This window comes from Heptranchias perlo, unplaced genomic scaffold, assembly GCF_035084215.1.
Source record: "Heptranchias perlo isolate sHepPer1 unplaced genomic scaffold, sHepPer1.hap1 HAP1_SCAFFOLD_1752, whole genome shotgun sequence".
Classification (NCBI taxonomy): Eukaryota; Metazoa; Chordata; class Chondrichthyes; order Hexanchiformes; family Hexanchidae; genus Heptranchias; species Heptranchias perlo.
This window is the reverse complement of record NW_027139025.1, coordinates 1,221-19,462: the sequence shown is the minus strand read 5'-3', so window position 1 is coordinate 19,462 and position 18,242 is coordinate 1,221. Positions and strand designations below refer to the sequence as shown.

General features: G+C 56.2%; 1 protein-coding gene across 1 annotated transcript; it reads left to right on the top strand.

Moving 5' to 3' along the window:
• The first annotated feature begins 274 nt into the window (after window positions 1–274).
• On the top strand, window positions 275–15,772 carry myadma (myeloid associated differentiation marker a). Its single transcript, XM_067977746.1, has 2 exons — window positions 275–877; window positions 14,796–15,772. Exon 2 carries the CDS (start codon window positions 14,854–14,856, stop codon window positions 15,739–15,741), a length of 888 nt encoding a protein of 295 aa, XP_067833847.1. The 5' UTR covers window positions 275–877; window positions 14,796–14,853; the 3' UTR covers window positions 15,742–15,772.
• Window positions 15,773–18,242: the final 2,470 nt, after the last annotated feature.

Here is an 18,242-nt window from a genome sequence, read left to right as displayed (position 1 = left end):
AGAGAGAGACAGAGAGCGAGAGACGGAGAGAGGGAGAGAGAGACTGTGTGTGTGTGTGAGAGAGAGAGGGGGAGGGAGAGAGAGAGACAGAGAGCGAGAGACGGAGAGAGTGAGAGCGAGAGAGAGGGGGGAGGGAGAGAGAGAGAGTGTGTGAGAGAGAGAGAGGGGGAGGGAGAGAGAGAGACAGAGAGCGAGAGACGGAGAGAGGGAGAGAGAGAGAGAGGGAGAGAGAGAGAGACAGAGAGCGAGAGACGGAGAGAGGGAGAGAGAGAGAGGGAGAGAGAGCGAGAGAGAGAGAGAGGGAGAGAGAGAGCAAAAAGGGAAGGAGATGAATGAACTTTTGTGCCTCTAACTGCCCTGGCCTGGGGCCAGGTTGTTTGCTAATCGGAGGCACATGCGAGTAATTGAGACCGAGCGAGAGAGGGAGAGAGAGAGAGAGAGAGAGACAGGAAATCATGAATCATGTGCGAGAGAAGGCAGCGGTGCGAGTGGCCACACCCAAGGCAGGAGCAGAGAGTTTGTGGCAGACACAGAGAGCAGCATTTCGAGCAAAGAGTCGGGCAGCTTGCGGGAGAGAGAGAGAGAGAGCGAGAGAGAGAGAGAGAGGAGACGGAGAAGAGGCCGAGAGGACAGAAAGTGACAGAGAGGAGAGCCGGAGAGGAGGGAGACGGAGAGAGGGGAGACACGGAGAGGGAGAGCCAGAACGCACGCCTGGCGGTGCGGAGGGCTGGCGATGCTGAGGCTGGACTGAAACTTTGAACAATTATTCTCGACGTGGCAAGAAGGAGAATAAATCGCAGCCCGGACTTTCAAACCTTTCCTCATCTCCCGACTTCACTTCGGGATTGACGGAGAGCTCTGTCATCTTTGCTGAGAGGTGAGAGGGAGATCGATCGATCGACGAATCGACGAATTGATTCATTGATTAATTGACAATTCGATTCATTAATTCAGTCATTAATTCATTGATTGATTAATTGTTTAATTCATTGATTAATTCATTAATTAATTGATTAATTGATTCAATTACTATTTGATAAATTGATGAATTGATTAATCTATTAATTGATTCATTAATTCATTGATTAATTGATTCAATGACTATTTGATAAATTGATGAATTGATTAATCTATTAATTGATTCATTAATTCATTGATTAATTGATTCAATGACTGATAAATTGATGAATTGATTAATCTATTCATTGATTAATTCATTGATTAATTGATTCAATGACTGATAAATTGATGAATTGATTAATGTATTAATTGATTAATTGATTCATTAATTCATTGATTAATTGATTCAATGACTTTTTGATACATTGATGAATTGATAAATCTATTAATTGATTCATTAATTCATTGATTAATTGATTCAATGACTTTGATAAACTGATGAATTGATTAATGTATTAATTGCTTAATTGATTCATTAATTCATTGATTAATTGATTCAATGACTATTTGATTTATTGATGAATTGATTAATCTATTAATTGATTAATTGATTCATCAATTCATTGATTAATTGATTCAATGACTGTTTGATACGTTGATGAATTGATAAATCTATTCATTGATTAATTGATTCATTAATTCATTGATTAATTGATTCATTGATGAAATGATTTAATTCTTTGCTTCATTTTCACTCTTTAAATCAACGGGGGACGTATTTGGCGAGCTGCTCAGGGTACGGTGGGGCGAGAGCTTGCAGCAGACGATCGTCAAGCTGGCCCTCATACCCAGGGCGGGAATGCGGGGGGAGGGGGAAACGGGAGTCTGCGATGGACCCCACCCAGTCTACGCAGGCCGGGCGGAGGTTATTCCGCAGAACGCCAACGAGTGTGATCCTGTTGTTCGACTCGCTTCCCGTTGGTCTCCACCCATTGGAGGAGAGGGGAGGTGAGGGGTTCGGGGTCGGGGGGTGGGGGGTCCCATGGAAACCGAGGCCAGTTATATCTCACCCCCCAATGACCACCCGTCCCACACCAATCCTTCCAAGAGGCTATTGGAGGGAGGCGGACAGACATCAAGGGTACGACTGGCCAAACTTTGCTTGGGAGCATCGCAATGGTGGGTGGGGCCCATAGCAGCATTGGCTCAGTGGGTAGCAGGCTCTGTCTCTCTCTCTCAGCAGGGACTCAGAAGGTCTGGGTTCGAGCCCCTGACTCTCAGAAACACGATCCCCATAATCCAGGCCCACCCTCCCCGGTCCCAGTACTGAGGGAGTGCTGCACTGTCGGAGGGAGATGGATATACTCTAGGACTCGAGCCCCATAACCCAGGCCCACACTCCCCCGGTGCCAGTACTGAGGGAGTGCTGCACTGTCGGAGGGAGATGGATATACTCTAGGACTCGAGCCCCATAATCCAGGCCCACACTCCCCCGGTCCCAGTACTGAGGGAGTGCCGCACTGTCGGAGGGAGATGGATATACTCTAGGACTCGAGCCCCATAATCCAGGCCCACACTCCCCGGTCCCAGTACTGAGGGAGTGCTGCACTGTCGGAGGGAGATGGATATACTCTAGGACTCGAGCCCCATAATCCAGGCCCACACTCCCCGGTGCCAGTACTGAGGGAGTGCTGCACTGTCGGAGGGAGATGGATATACTCTAGGACTCGAGCCCCATAACCCAGGCCCACACTCCCCGGTGCCAGTACTGAGGGAGTGCTGCACTGTCGGAGGGAGATGGATATACTCTAGGACTCGAGCCCCATAATCCAGGCCCACACTCCCCCGGTCCCAGTACTGAGGGAGTGCTGCACTGTCGGAGGTAGATGGATATACTCTAGGACTCGAGCCCCATAATCCAGGCCCACACTCCCCGGTCCCAGTACTGAGGGAGTGCTGCACTGTCGGAGGGAGATGGATATACTCTCGGACTCGAGCCCCATAATCCAGGCCCACACTCCCCGGTGCCAGTACTGAGGGAGTGCTGCACTGTCGGAGGGAGATGGATATACTCTAGGACTCGAGCCCCATAATCCAGGCCCACACTCCCCGGTGCCAGTACTGAGGGAGTGCTGCACTGTCGGAGGTAGATGGATATACCCTAGGACTCGAGCCCCATAATCCAGGCCCACACTCCCCGGTGCCAGTACTGAGGGAGTGCTGCACTGTCGGAGGGAGATGGATATACTCTAGGACTCGAGCCCCATAATCCAGGCCCACACTCCCCCCGGTCGGTGCCAGTACTGAGGGAGTGCTGCACTGTCGGAGGGAGATGGATATACTCTAGGACTCGAGCCCCATAACCCAGGCCCACACTCCCCGGTGCCAGTACTGAGGGAGTGCTGCACTGTCGGAGGTAGATGGATATACTCTAGGACTCGAGCCCCATAATCCAGGCCCACACTCCCCGGTCCCAGTACTGAGGGAGTGCCGCACTGTCGGAGGGAGATGGATATACTCTAGGACTCGAGCCCCATAATCCAGGCCCACACTCCCCGGTCCCAGTACTGAGGGAGTGCCGCACTGTCGGAGGTAGATGGATATACTCTAGGACTCGAGCCCCATAATCCAGGCCCACACTCCCCGGTCCCAGTACTGAGGGAGTGCTGCACTGTCGGAGGGAGATGGATATACTCTAGGACTCGAGCCCCATAATCCAGGCCCACACTCCCCGGTCCCAGTACTGAGGGAGTGCCGCACTGTCGGAGGGAGATGGATATACTCTAGGACTCGAGCGCCATAATCCAGGCCCACCCTCCCCCGGTGCCAGTACTGAGGGAGTGCTGCACTGTCGGAGGGAGATGGATATACTCTAGGACTCGAGCCCCATAATCCAGGCCCACACTCCCCGGTCCCAGTACTGAGGGAGTGCTGCACTGTCGGAGGTAGATGGATATACTCTAGGACTCGAGCCCATAATCCAGGCCCACACTCCCCGGTCCCAGTACTGAGGGAGTGCTGCACTGTCGGAGGTAGATGGATATACTCTAGGACTCGAGCCCCATAATCCAGGCCCACACTCCCCGGTGCCAGTACTGAGGGAGTGCTGCACTGTCGGAGGTAGATGGATATACTCTAGGACTCGAGCCCCATAATCCAGGCCCACACTCCCCGGTGCCAGTACTGAGGGAGTGCTGCACTGTCGGAGGTAGATGGATATACTCTAGGACTCGAGCCCCATAATCCAGGCCCACACTCCCCGGTCCCAGTACTGAGGGAGTGCTGCACTGTCGGAGGTAGATGGATATACTCTAGGACTCGAGCCCCATAATCCAGGCCCACACTCCCCGGTCCCAGTACTGAGGGAGTGCTGCACTGTCGGAGGGAGATGGATATACTCTAGGACTCGAGCCCCATAATCCAGGCCCACACTCCCCGGTGCCAGTACTGAGGGAGTGCCGCACTGTCGGAGGGAGATGGATATACTCTAGGACTCGAGCCCCATAATCCAGGCCCACACTCCCCGGTGCCAGTACTGAGGGAGTGCTGCACTGTCGGAGGGAGATGGATATACTCTAGGACTCGAGCCCCATAATCCAGGCCCACACTCCCCGGTCCCAGTACTGAGGGAGTGCTGCACTGTCGGAGGGAGATGGATATACTCTAGGACTCGAGCCCCATAATCCAGGCCCACACTCCCCGGTGCCAGTACTGAGGGAGTGCTGCACTGTCGGAGGTAGATGGATATACTCTAGGACTCGAGCCCCATAATCCAGGCCCACACTCCCCGGTGCCAGTACTGAGGGAGTGCTGCACTGTCGGAGGGAGATGGATATACTCTCGGACTCGAGCCCCATAATCAAGCCCCACACTCCCCAGTGCCAGTACTGAGGGAGTGCCGCACAGTCGGAGGTAGATGGATATACTCGAGGGACCTGAGATTTGAGTGTGGTCCAACCAAGGTTTTATACAAGTTTAACATAGCTGCTCGACGTTTCAATTCTATCCCTCCAGTGATGACCGCCATTGCTTTATTAATGGCCTGAGACGCAGCTGCAAAATCCTGGGAGGAGGCGGAGAGGGCGCGGACGGGAGAGGGAGAGGAAGGAGACTGAGACAGGGGGACTCTATTTAAGGACTAGAAATGCCCGATTGGCAGCCGCACTGAACATTCCTCACTCTGTGCTCAGATTTTCCACACACAAACTCTGGACTTTACAGAATGCCTCATTCAGAACTCATTAACTCCTTGCTTGCCATGAAGCAGCCAGCAAAGGTCACAGCTCACCACAGTTTCAGCCCGAGCTCAGAGAGTAGCAGGCTTCCTTCTCCCTCACCTCCGAGTCAGGAGTTCCTGGGTTCGAGTCTCCCACTCCAGAAACTCGAGCCCTATAATCCAGGCCCACACTCCCCCGGTCCCAGTACTGAGGGAGTGCTGCACTGTCGGAGGTAGATGGATATACTCTAGGACTCGAGCCCCATAATCCAGGCCCACACTCCCCCGGTCCCAGTACTGAGGGAGTGCTGCACTGTCGGAGGTAGATGGATATACTCTAGGACTCGAGCCCCATAATCCAGGCCCACACTCCCCGGTCCCAGTACTGAGGGAGTGCTGCACTGTCGGAGGTAGATGGATATACTCTAGGACTCGAGCCCCATAATCCAGGCCCACACTCCCCGGTCCCAGTACTGAGGGAGTGCTGCACTGTCGGAGGTAGATGGATATACTCTAGGACTCGAGCCCCATAATCCAGGCCCACACTCCCCCGGTGCCAGTACTGAGGGAGTGCCGCACTGTCGGAGGTAGATGGATATACTCTCGGACTCGAGCCCCATAATCCAGGCCCACACTCCCCGGTCCCAGTACTGAGGGAGTGCTGCACTGTCGGAGGGAGATGGATATACTCTAGGACTCGAGCCCCATAATCCAGGCCCACACTCCCCCGGTCCCAGTACTGAGGGAGTGCTGCACTGTCGGAGGGAGATGGATATACTCTAGGACTCGAGCCCCATAATCCAGGCCCACACTCCCCCGGTGCCAGTACTGAGGGAGTGCTGCACTGTCGGAGGTAGATGGATATACTCTAGGACTCGAGCCCCATAATCCAGGCCCACACTCCCCGGTGCCAGTACTGAGGGAGTGCTGCACTGTCGGAGGGAGATGGATATACTCTAGGACTCGAGCCCCATAATCCAGGCCCACACTCCCCGGTGCCAGTACTGAGGGAGTGCTGCACTGTCGGAGGTAGATGGATATACTCTAGGACTCGAGCCCCATAATCCAGGCCCACACTCCCCGGTCCCAGTACTGAGGGAGTGCTGCACTGTCGGAGGTAGATGGATATACTCTAGGACTCGAGCCCCATAATCCAGGCCCACACTCCCCGGTCCCAGTACTGAGGGAGTGCTGCACTGTCGGAGGTAGATGGATATACTCTAGGACTCGAGCCCCATAATCCAGGCCCACACTCCCCGGTGCCAGTACTGAGGGAGTGCCGCACTGTCGGAGGGAGATGGATATACTCTAGGACTCGAGCCCCATAATCCAGGCCCACACTCCCCGGTGCCAGTACTGAGGGAGTGCCGCACTGTCGGAGGTAGATGGATATACTCTAGGACTCGAGCCCCATAATCCAGGCCCACACTCCCCCGGTGCCAGTACTGAGGGAGTGCTGCACTGTCGGAGGTAGATGGATATACTCTAGGACTCGAGCCCCATAATCCAGGCCCACACTCCCCGGTGCCAGTACTGAGGGAGTGCTGCACTGTCGGAGGGAGATGGATATACTCTAGGACTCGAGCCCCATAATCCAGGCCCACACTCCCCGGTGCCAGTACTGAGGGAGTGCTGCACTGTCGGAGGTAGATGGATATACTCTAGGACTCGAGCCCCATAATCCAGGCCCACACTCCCCGGTCCCAGTACTGAGGGAGTGCCGCACTGTCGGAGGTGGATGGATATACTCTAGGACTCGAGCCCCATAATCCAGGCCCACACTCCCCGGTCCCAGTACTGAGGGAGTGCTGCACTGTCGGAGGGAGATGGATATACTCTAGGACTCGAGCCCCATAATCCAGGCCCACACTCCCCGGTCCCAGTACTGAGGGAGTGCTGCACTGTCGGAGGTAGATGGATATACTCTAGGACTCGAGCCCCATAATCCAGGCCCACACTCCCCCGGTCCCAGTACTGAGGGAGTGCTGCACTGTCGGAGGTAGATGGATATACTCTAGGACTCGAGCCCCATAATCCAGGCCCACACTCCCCGGTCCCAGTACTGAGGGAGTGCTGCACTGTCGGAGGGAGATGGATATACTCTAGGACTCGAGCCCCATAATCCAGGCCCACACTCCCCGGTGCCAGTACTGAGGGAGTGCTGCACTGTCGGAGGTAGATGGATATACTCTAGGACTCGAGCCCCATAATCCAGGCCCACACTCCCCCGGTCCCAGTACTGAGGGAGTGCTGCACTGTCGGAGGGAGATGGATATACTCTAGGACTCGAGCCCCATAATCCAGGCCCACACTCCCCGGTCCCAGTACTGAGGGAGTGCTGCACTGTCGGAGGTGCCGTCTTTCGGACGAGACGTTAAACCGAGGGCCCCGTCTGCCCCTCTCGGGCGGGTGTAAAAGACCCCACGGCCACTATTGGAAGAAGAGCAGGGGGGAGTTCTCCCCGATGTCCTGGGGCCGATATTTATCCCTCGACCAACATCACTAAAAAACCAGATGATCGGGTCATTTATCACATCGCTGTTTGTGGGATCTTGCTGTGCGCAATTTGGCTGCTGCGTTTCCCACATTACCGCATTTCATTGGCCAGGAAGGCGCTTTTCCACGTCCTGTGGTGGTGAACAGCACAATAGAAATGGCTACCCCGTTTTGCATTAATTCCGTCTTGTTATCTATCCGAGCATGCTGAAACTCCCTCTCTTTCTGTCTCTCTCTCGACTCGAGAAACCGTCTAAAACAGTCTCTCTGTAACACACCCCTCACTGTAACACTCTCCGATATAACACACACTGTTTACAGCTCTCTCTCCAATAGAGAAACCGTCTAAAACAGTCTCTCTGTAACACACCCCTCACTGTAACACTCTCCGATATAACACACACTGTTTACAGCTCTCTCTCTAACAGAGAAACCGTATAAAACAGTCTCTCTGTAACACACCCCTCACTGTAACACTCTCCGATATAACACACACTGTTTACAGCTCTCTCTCTAACAGAGAAACCGTATAAAACAGTCTCTCTGTAACACACCCCTCACTGTAACACTCTCCGATATAACACACACTGTTTACAGCTCTCTCTAACAGAGAAACCGTCTAAAACAGTCTCTCTGTAACACACCCCTCACTGTAACACTCTCCGCTATAACACACACTGTTTACAGCTCTCTCTCCAATAGAGAAACCGTATAAAACAGTCTCTCTGTAACACACCCCTCACTGTAACACTCTCCGATATAACACACACTGTTTACAGCTCTCTCTCTAACAGAGAAACCGTCTAAAACAGTCTCTCTGTAACACACTCCTCACTGTAACACTCTCCGATATAACACACACTGTTTACAGCTCTCTCTCTAACAGAGAAACCGTATAAAACAGTCTCTCTGTAACACACCCCTCACTGTAACACTCTCCGATATAACACACACTGTTTACAGCTCTCTCTCTAACAGAGAAACCGTATAAAACAGTCTCTCTGTAACACACCCCTCACTGTAACACTCTCCGATATAACACACACTGTTTACAGCTCTCTCTCTAACAGAGAAACCGTATAAAACAGTCTCTCTGTAACACACCCCTCACTGTAACACTCTCCGATATAACACACACTGTTTACAGCTCTCTCTAACAGAGAAACCGTCTAAAACAGTCTCTCTGTAACACACCCCTCACTGTAACACTCTCCGATATAACACACACTGTTTACAGCTCTCTCTCTAACAGAGAAACCGTATAAAACAGTCTCTCTGTAACACACCCCTCACTGTAACACTCTCCGATATAACACACACTGTTTACAGCTCTCTCTCCAATAGAGAAACCGTATAAAACAGTCTCTCTGTAACACACCCCTCACTGTAACACTCTCCGATATAACACACACTGTTTACAGCTCTCTCCAACAGAGAAACCGTCTAAAACAGTCTCTCTGTAACACACCCCTCACTGTAACACTCTCCGATATAACACACACTGTTTACAGCTCTCTCTCTAACAGAGAAACCGTATAAAACAGTCTCTCTGTAACACACCCCTCAAGGAGCGTCTTAAAGGAGGAGAGAGAGGGGGAGAGGTTTAGGGAGGGAATTCCAGAGCTCAGGGCCCAGGCAGCTGAAGGCACGGCCGCCAATGGTGGAGCGATGGGAATCGGGGATACGCAAGAGGCCAGAATTGGAGGAGCGCAGAGATCTCGGAGGGTCGGAGGAGGTTACAGAGATAGGGAGGGGGGGCGAGGGCCATGGAGGGATTTGAACAGGAGGATCAGGATTGTAGGGGCTGGAGGAGGTTACAGAGATAGGGAGGGGGGGCGAGGGCCATGGAGGGATTTGAACAGGAGGATGAGGATTGTAGGGGCTGGAGGAGGTTACAGAGATAGGGAGGGGGGGCGAGGGCCATGGAGGGATTTGAACAGGAGGATGAGAATTGTAGGGGCTGGAGGAGGTTACGGAGATAGGGAGGGGGGGCGAGGGCCATGGAGGGATTTGAACAGGAGGATGAGAATTGTAGGGGCTGGAGGAGGTTACAGAGATAGGGAGGGGGGGCGAGGGCCATGGAGGGATTTGAACAGGAGGATGAGAATTGTAGGGGCTGGAGGAGGTTACAGAGATAGGGAGGGGGGGCGAGGGCCATGGAGGGATTTGAACAGGAGGATGAGAATTGTAGGGGGCTGGAGGAGGTTACAGAGATAGGGAGGGGGGGCGAGGGCCATGGAGGGATTTGAACAGGAGGATGAGAATTGTAGGGGCTGGAGGAGGTTACAGAGATAGGGAGGGGGGCGAGGGCCATGGAGGGATTTGAACAGGAGGATGAGAATTGTAGGGGCTGGAGGAGGTTACAGAGATAGGGAGGGGGGGCGAGGGCCATGGAGGGATTTGAACAGGAGGATGAGAATTGTAGGGGCTGGAGGAGGTTACAGAGATAGGGAGGGGGGGCGAGGGCCATGGAGGGATTTGAACAGGAGGATGAGAATTGTAGGGGCTGGAGGAGGTTACAGAGATAGGGAGGGGGGGCGAGGGTCATGGAGGGATTTGAACAGGAGGATGTGAATTGTAGGGGCTGGAGGAGGTTACAGAGATAGGGAGGGGGGGCGAGGGCCATGGAGGGATTTGAACAGGAGGATGAGAATTGTAGGGGCTGGAGGAGGTTACAGAGATAGGGAGGGGGGCGAGGGCCATGGAGGGATTTGAACAGGAGGATGAGAATTGTAGGGGCTGGAGGAGGTTACAGAGATAGGGAGGGGGGGCGAGGGTCATGGAGGGATTTGAACAGGAGGATGAGAATTGTAGGGGCTGGAGGAGGTTACAGAGATAGGGAGGGGGGGCGAGGGTCATGGAGGGATTTGAACAGGAGGATGAGAATTGTAGGGGCTGGAGGAGGTTACAGAGATAGGGAGGGGGGCGAGGGCCATGGAGGGATTTGAACAGGAGGATGAGAATTGTAGGGGCTGGAGGAGGTTACAGAGATAGGGAGGGGGGGCGAGGGTCATGGAGGGATTTGAACAGGAGGATGAGAATTGTAGGGGCTGGAGGAGGTTACAGAGATCGGGAGGGGGGTGAGGGCCATGGAGGGATTTGAACAGGAGGATGAGAATTGTAGGGGCTGGAGGAGGTTACAGAGATAGGGAGAGGGGGGCGAGGGCCATGGAGGGATTTGAACAGGAGGATGAGAATTGTCGGGGCTGGAGGAGGTTACAGAGATAGGGAGGGGGGGGCGAGGGCCATGGAGGGATTTGAACAGGAGGATGAGAATTGTCGGGGCTGGAGGAGGTTACAGAGATAGGGAGGGGGGGGCGAGGGCCATGGAGGGATTTGAACAGGAGGATGAGAATTGTAGGGACTGGAGGAGGTTACAGAGATAGGGAGGGGGGCGAGGGCCATGGAGGGATTTGAACAGGAGGATGAGAATTGTAGGAGCTGGAGGAGGTTACAGAGATAGGGAGGGGGGGCGAGGGTCATGGAGGGATTTGAACAGGAGGATGAGAATTGTAGGGGCTGGAGGAGGTTACAGAGATAGGGAGGGGGGGCGAGGGTCATGGAGGGATTTGAACAGGAGGATGAGAATTGTAGGAGCTGGAGGAGGTTACAGAGATAGGGAGGGGGGGCGAGGGCCATGGAGGGATTTGAACAGGAGGATGAGAATTGTAGGGGCTGGAGGAGGTTACAGAGATAGGGAGGGGGGCGAGGGGCCATGGAGGGATTTGAACAGGAGGATGAGAATTGTAGGGGCTGGAGGAGGTTACAGAGATAGGGAGGGGGGGACGAGGGTCATGGAGGGATTTGAACAGGAGGATGAGAATTGTAGGGGCTGGAGGAGGTTACAGAGATAGGGAGGGGGGCGAGGGCCATGGAGGGATTTGAACAGGAGGATGAGAATTGTAGGGGCTGGAGGAGGTTACAGAGATAGGGAGGGGGGGGCGAGGGCTATGGAGGGATTTGAACAGGAGGATGAGAATTGTAGGGGCTGGAGGAGGTTACAGAGATAGGGAGGGGGGGCGAGGGCCATGGAGGGATTTGAACAGGAGGATGTGAATTTTAAAATCGAGGCGTTCCTGGACCGGGAACCAGTGTCGGTCCAGCGAGCACAGGGGGTGATGGGTGAACGGGACTCGGTGTGAGTTAGGATACGGGGGGGGAGCAGGAGTTTTGGACGAGCTGGAGTTTACGGAGGGCGGACGATGGGAGGCCGGGCAGGAGAGCATTGGAATAGTCGAGTCTGGAGGAGACACTGGGGGACGAACAATGATATAAAAGTGCCTCTGTTTATCACTGTCTCTCACTAAATCGATTATATACTCCACAGACAAAACCTTCTTTCTCTGGGAGGAACTGGGCTGTCTTATTGCATTTCCGTTTGTGGTTTGTTCGATAAATGAACCATGTCATCCTCGTGCAACTCAGGGCAGATTTTGTTTCCTGCAGAATTCTCTCTCCTTCTTGTCTCATTGGTCAACCCTGCCCCCCCCTCGCTGGGGGACAGGTCCCCACGGGCACTGACCCCCTCCTCGCTGGGGGACGGGTCCCCACGGGCACTGACTCCCCTCCTCGCTGGGGGACGGGTCCCCACGGGCACTGACCCCCCTCCTCGCTGGGGGACGGGTCCCCACGGGCACTGACCCCCTCCTCCTCGCTGGGGGACGGGTCCCCACGGGCACTGACCCCCCTCCTCGCTGGGGGACGGGTCCCCACGGGCACTGACCCCCCTCCTCGCTGGGGGACGGGTCCCCACGGGCACTGACCCTCCTTCTCGCTGGGGGACGGGTCCCCACGGGCACTGACCCCCCTCCTCGCTGGGGGACGGGTCCCCACGGGCGCTGACCCCCGTCCTCGCTGGGGGACGGGTCCCCACGGGCACTGACCCCCCTCCTCGCTGGGGGGCGGGTCCCCCACGGGCACTGACCCCCCTCCTCGCTGGGGGACGGGTCCCCACGGGCACTGACCCCCATCCTCGCTGGGGGACGGGTCCCCACGGGCGCTGACCCCCGTCCTCGCTGGGGGACGGGTCCCCACGGGCACTGACCCTCCCTCCTCGCTGGGGGACGGGTCCCCACGGGCACTGACCCCCCTCCTCGCTGGGGGACGGGTCCCCACGGGCACTGACCCCCCTCCTCGCTGGGGGACGGGTCCCCACGGGCACTGAACCCCCTCCTCGCTGGGGGACGGGTGATTGGTGACGGGAGACGGTGACGGTGATGGTGACGGGAGACGGTGACGGTGATGGTGACGGGGGACGGTGTCGGTGATGGGGACGGTGATTGGTGACGGGGGACGGTGACGGTGATGGGGACGGTGATTGGTGACGGGGGACGGTGATGGTGACGGTGACGGTGACGGGGGACGGTGACGGTGATGGTGATTGGTGACGGGAGACGGTGACGGTGATGGTGACGGGTGATTGGTGACGGGGGACGGTGACGGTGATGGTGACGGGTGATTGGTGACGGGAGACGGTGTCAGTGATGGGTGACGGTGATTGGTGACGGTGATGGGTGACGGTGATGGTGTCGGTGATGGGTGACGGTGATTGGTGACGGTGATGGGTGACAGTGATGGTGTCGGTGATGGGTGACGGTGATGGTGACGGTGATGGGTGACGGTGATTGGTGACGGTGATGGGTGACGGTGATGGTGATGGGTGACGGTGATTGGTGACGGTGATGGGTGACGGTGATGGGTGACGGTGATGGGTGACGGTGATGGTGACGGTGATGGGTGACGGTGATTGGTGACGGTGACGGTGATGGGTGACGGTGACGGTGATTGGTGATGGTGACGGTGATGGGTGACGGTGATTGGTGACGGGTGATTGGTGACGGGTGATTGGTGACGGGAGACGGTGTCGGGTGATTGGTGACGGTGATTGGTGACGGGAGACGGTGTCGGTGATTGGTGACGGTGATTGGTGACGGGAGACGGTGACGGGGGACGGTGATTGGTGACGGGAGACGGTGTCGGGTGATTGGTGACGGTGATTGGTGACGGGAGACGGTGTCGGTGATTGGTGACGGTGATTGGTGACGGGAGACGGTGACGGTGATGGGTGACGGTGACGGTGATTGGTGATGGTGACGGTGATGGGTGACGGTGATTGGTGACGGGTGATTGGTGACGGGTGATTGGTGACGGGAGACGGTGTCGGGTGATTGGTGACGGTGATTGGTGACGGGAGACGGTGTCGGTGATTGGTGACGGTGATTGGTGACGGGAGACGGTGACGGGGGACGGTGATTGGTGACGGGAGACGGTGTCGGGTGATTGGTGACGGTGATTGGTGACGGGAGACGGTGACGGGGGACGGTGATGGTGATTGGTGACGGGAGACGGTGTCGGTGATGGGTGACGGTGATTGGTGACGGGAGACGGTGACGGTGATGGGTGACGGTGATTGGTGACGGGAGACGGTGTCGGGTGATTGGTGACGGGAGACGGTGTCGGTGATGGGTGACGGTGATTGGTGACGGGAGACGGTGACGGTGATGGGTGACGGTGATTGGTGACGGGGGACGGTGATGGGTGACGGGTGATTGGTGACGGGGGACGGTGATGGTGATTGGTGACGGGAGACGGTGTCGGTGATGGGTGACGGTGATTGGTGACGGGGGACGGTGATGGGTGACGGGTGATTGGTGACGGGGGACGGTGATGGTGATTGGTGACGGGAGACGGTGTCGGTGATGGGTGACGGTGATTGGTGACGGGGGACGGTGATGGGTGACGGGTGATTGGTGACGGGTGATTGGTGACGGGGGACGGTGATGGTGATTGGTGACGGGAGACGGTGATGGGTGACGGTGATTGGTGACGGGAGACGGTGATGGGTGACGGTGACGGGTGACGGGTGATGGTGACGGTGACGGGTGATGGTGACGGTGATGGGTGACGGTGATGGGTGACGGTGATTGGTGACGGTGATGGGTGACGGGTGACGGGTGACGGTGACGGTGATTGGTGACGGTGATGGGTGACGGTGATTGGTGACGGGTGATTGGTGATTGGTGACGGGTGACGGTGATTGGTGACGGGTGACGGGTGACGGGTGACGGTGACGGGTGGTCTGCGCCGATGATGCTCGACGGGCAACGGCAACGCGCAACCCGCGACCCCCACGTCTTGCCGTCTCCTGAACCCCTCTCTCTCTCTCTCTCTCTCTCCCCGACAGGTGACCATCTCGTCTCGCTCTTTCTCCCGCGGGGGGGGCCTCGTCGTTGCAGGAAGCCATGCCGGTGGGAAACCTCCGGGCTCTAACCTCCCCGGTGGGCTACGCCCGCCTGGCCGCCGCCCTCTTCACCTGCGTCACCTTCAGCCTGGTGGTGCACGGCGGGGGCTGGGGTTTCAGGGGTGGGGTCTGGTGCCTCTTCGCCTGGTGCTTCTGCTTTGCCTTCACCACCCTGGTGCTGCTGGTGGAGTTCACCGGGGTCCAGAGCCAGGTGCCTGTTTCCTGGAGGAACGCCCCCATCACCCTGGCCATGCTGGGCGTCCTGATGTGCCTCTCCGCCTCCGTCATCTACCCGCTGTACCATCTCGGGCAGGGGGCCAGGGGGACCAAGGAGGAGCAGTCTTACCGCATCGCTGCCACCGTCTTCTCCTGCCTGGCGACGCTGGCCTACGGAGCCGAGGTCTCCCTGAGCCGCGCCAGGCCCGGGGAGGTGACGGGCTACATGGCCACGCTGCCGGGTCTCCTGAAGGTGATGGAGACCTTCACGGCCTGCGTCATCTTCGTCTTCGTCTCCCAGACGGACTACAGCCGGCACGGGGGCCTGCAGTGGTGCCTGGCCGTCTACTGCATCTGCTTCGTCCTGTCGGTGGGGGTGGTGCTGCTGTGCGTGGGCGAGTGCACCGGCTGGCTGCCCGTGCCCTTCGACCGTTTCCTGGGCGGCTACGCCCTCCTGGCCGTGCTGCTCTATGCCACCGCCACCATTGTCTGGCCCATCTACAGCTTCGACCGGCGCTACGGGGGCTCCCACGGCAGGTGGTGCAGGGGGCACGGGGGGGCCTGCGAGAAGGACAACCAGCTGGCGGTGGCCATCCTCACCGCCCTCAACCTCCTGGTCTACCTGGCCGACCTCGTCTACTCCAGCCGTCTCATTTTCGTCAGGTCCTCGTAACTCCCGTCCATGGGGGGGACGGGGGGGATGGGGGAGAATGAGGGGGGAGGGCGGAGAGGGGTGGGGGGTGCGGCCAGGGAGGGGCAGAGGGGAGAATGATGGGGGGAGGGCGGACGGGTTCAGCGCAGTGCGGGGGGAGTTAGGGGGAGGAGGAGGGGAGGAGGAGGGGGAGGAGGAGGAGGAGGAGGGGGTCAGAGGGGAGGAGGAGGGGGAGGAGGAGGAGGAGGAGGGGGTCAGAGGGGAGGAGGAGGAGGGGGAGGAGGAGGAGGAAGGGGGTCAGAGGGGAGGAGGAGGGGGAGGAGGAGGAGGAGGAGGGGGTCAGAGGGGAGGAGGAGGAGGGGGAGGAGGAGGAGGAAGGGGGTCAGAGGGGAGGAGGAGGAGGGGGTCACAAATCAACACTCGAGTTTGTACTTTGGCTTGAAGTAAATTTAATAGATAGTTTTCCACAAGACGAGTTATCGCTCTCTCTCTCTCCCTCCGTCAATCTCACTCTCTCTCCCTCCGTCAATCTCTCTCTCTCCCTCCGTCAATCCCTCTCCCTCCGTCAATCTCTCTCTCCCTCCATCAATCTCTCTCTCTCTCCCTCCGTCAATCTCTCTCTCTCCCTCCATCAATCTCTCTCTCTCTCCCTCCGTCAATCTCACTCTCTCTCCCTCCGTCAATCTCTCTTTCTCCCTCCGTCAATCTCTCTCTCTCTCCCTCCGTCAATCTCTCTTTCTCCCTCCGTCAATCTCTCTCTCTCTCCCTCCGTCAATCTCTCTCTCTCTCCCTCCGTCAATCTCTCTCTCTCCCTCCGTCAATCTCTCTCTCTCCCTCCGTCAATCTCTCTTTCTCCCTCCGTCAATCTCTCTCTCTCCCTCCGTCAATCTCTCTTTCTCCCTCCATCAATCTCTCTCTCTCTCACTCCGTCAATCTCTCTTTCTCCCTCCGTCAATCTCTCTCTCTCACTCCGTCAATCTCTCTCTCTCTCCCTCCGTCAATCTCTCTCTCTCCCTCCGTCAATCTCACTCTCTCCCTCCGTCAATCTCTCTCTCTCCCTCCATCAATCTCACTCTCTCTCCCTCTGTCAATCTCTCTCTCTCCCTCCATCAATCTCACTCTCTCTCTCCCTCCATCAATCTCTCTCTCTCCCTCCATCAATCTCTCTCTCTCCCTCCATCAATCTCACTCTCTCTCTCCCTCCATCAATCTCTCTCTCTCCCTCCATCAATCTCTCTCTCTCCCTCCATCAATCTCACTCTCTCTCCCTCTGTCAATCTCTCTCTCTCCCTCCATCAATCTCACTCTCTCTCTCCCTCCATCAATCTCTCTCTCTCCCTCCATCAATCTCTCTCTCTCCCTCCATCAATCTCACTCTCTCTCCCTCCGTCAATCTCACTCTCTCCCTCCATCAATCTCACTCTCTCTCTCTCTCTCCCTCTGTCAATCTCAATCTCTCACTCTCTCTCTCTCCATCAATCTCACCATCTCACCGCCTCTCTCATGCTCTGTCTCTCTCTCTCTCTCTCTGTGTCAATCTCTCTCTCTCTTGAGGTGGGGCAGTCAGTTAGACACCATCCTCTCTGGGACCTGGGAGTGTTTGATGGGACAGTGTAGAGGGAGCTTTACTCTGTATCTAACCCTGTACCTGCCCTGGGAGTGTTTGATGGGACAGTGTAGAGGGAGCTTTACTCTGTATCTAACCCTGTACCTGCCCTGGGAGTGTTTGATGGGACAGTGTAGAGGGAGCTTTACTCTGTATCTAACCCTGTACCTGCCCTGGGAGTGTTTGATGGGACAGGGTAGAGGGAGCTTTACTCTGTATCTAACCCTGTACCTGCCCTGGGAGTGTTTGATGGGACAGTGTAGAGGGAGCTTTACTCTGTATCTAACCCTGTACCTGCCCTGGGAGTGTTTGATGGGACAGGGTAGAGGGAGCTTTACTCTGTATCTAACCCTGTACCTGCCCTGGGAGTGTTTGATGGGACAGTGTAGAGGGAGCTTTACTCTGTATCTGACCCTGTACCTGCCCTGGGAGTGTTTGATGGGACAGTGTAGAGGGAGCTTTACTCTGTATCTAACCCTGTACCTGCCCTGGGAGTGTTTGACGGGACAGTGTAGAGGGAGCTTTACTCTGTATCTCACCCTGTACCTGCCCTGGGAGTGTTTGATGGGACAGTGTGGAGGGAGCTTTACTCTGTATCTCACCCTGTACCTGCCCTGGGAGTGTTTGATGGGACAGTGTAGAGGGAGCTTTACTCTGTATCTAACCCTGTACCTGCCCTGGGAGTGTTTGATGGGACAGTGTAGAGGGAGCTTTACTCTGTATCTAACCCTGTACCTGCCCTGGGAGTGTTTGATGGGGCAGTGTCGAGGGAGCTTTACTCTGTATCTCACCCTGTACCTGCCCTGGGAGTGTTTGATGGGACAGTGTAGAGGGAGCTTTACTCTGTATCTAACCTTGTACCTGTCCCTGGGAGTGTTTGACGGGACAGTGTGGAGGGAGCTTTACTCTGTATCTA

Excerpts from the sequence above, each read along its gene's own strand:
- myadma (XM_067977746.1), top strand. The coding sequence starts at position 14,854 with ATGCCGGTGGGAAACCTCCGGGCTCTAACCTCCCCGGTGGGCTACGCC.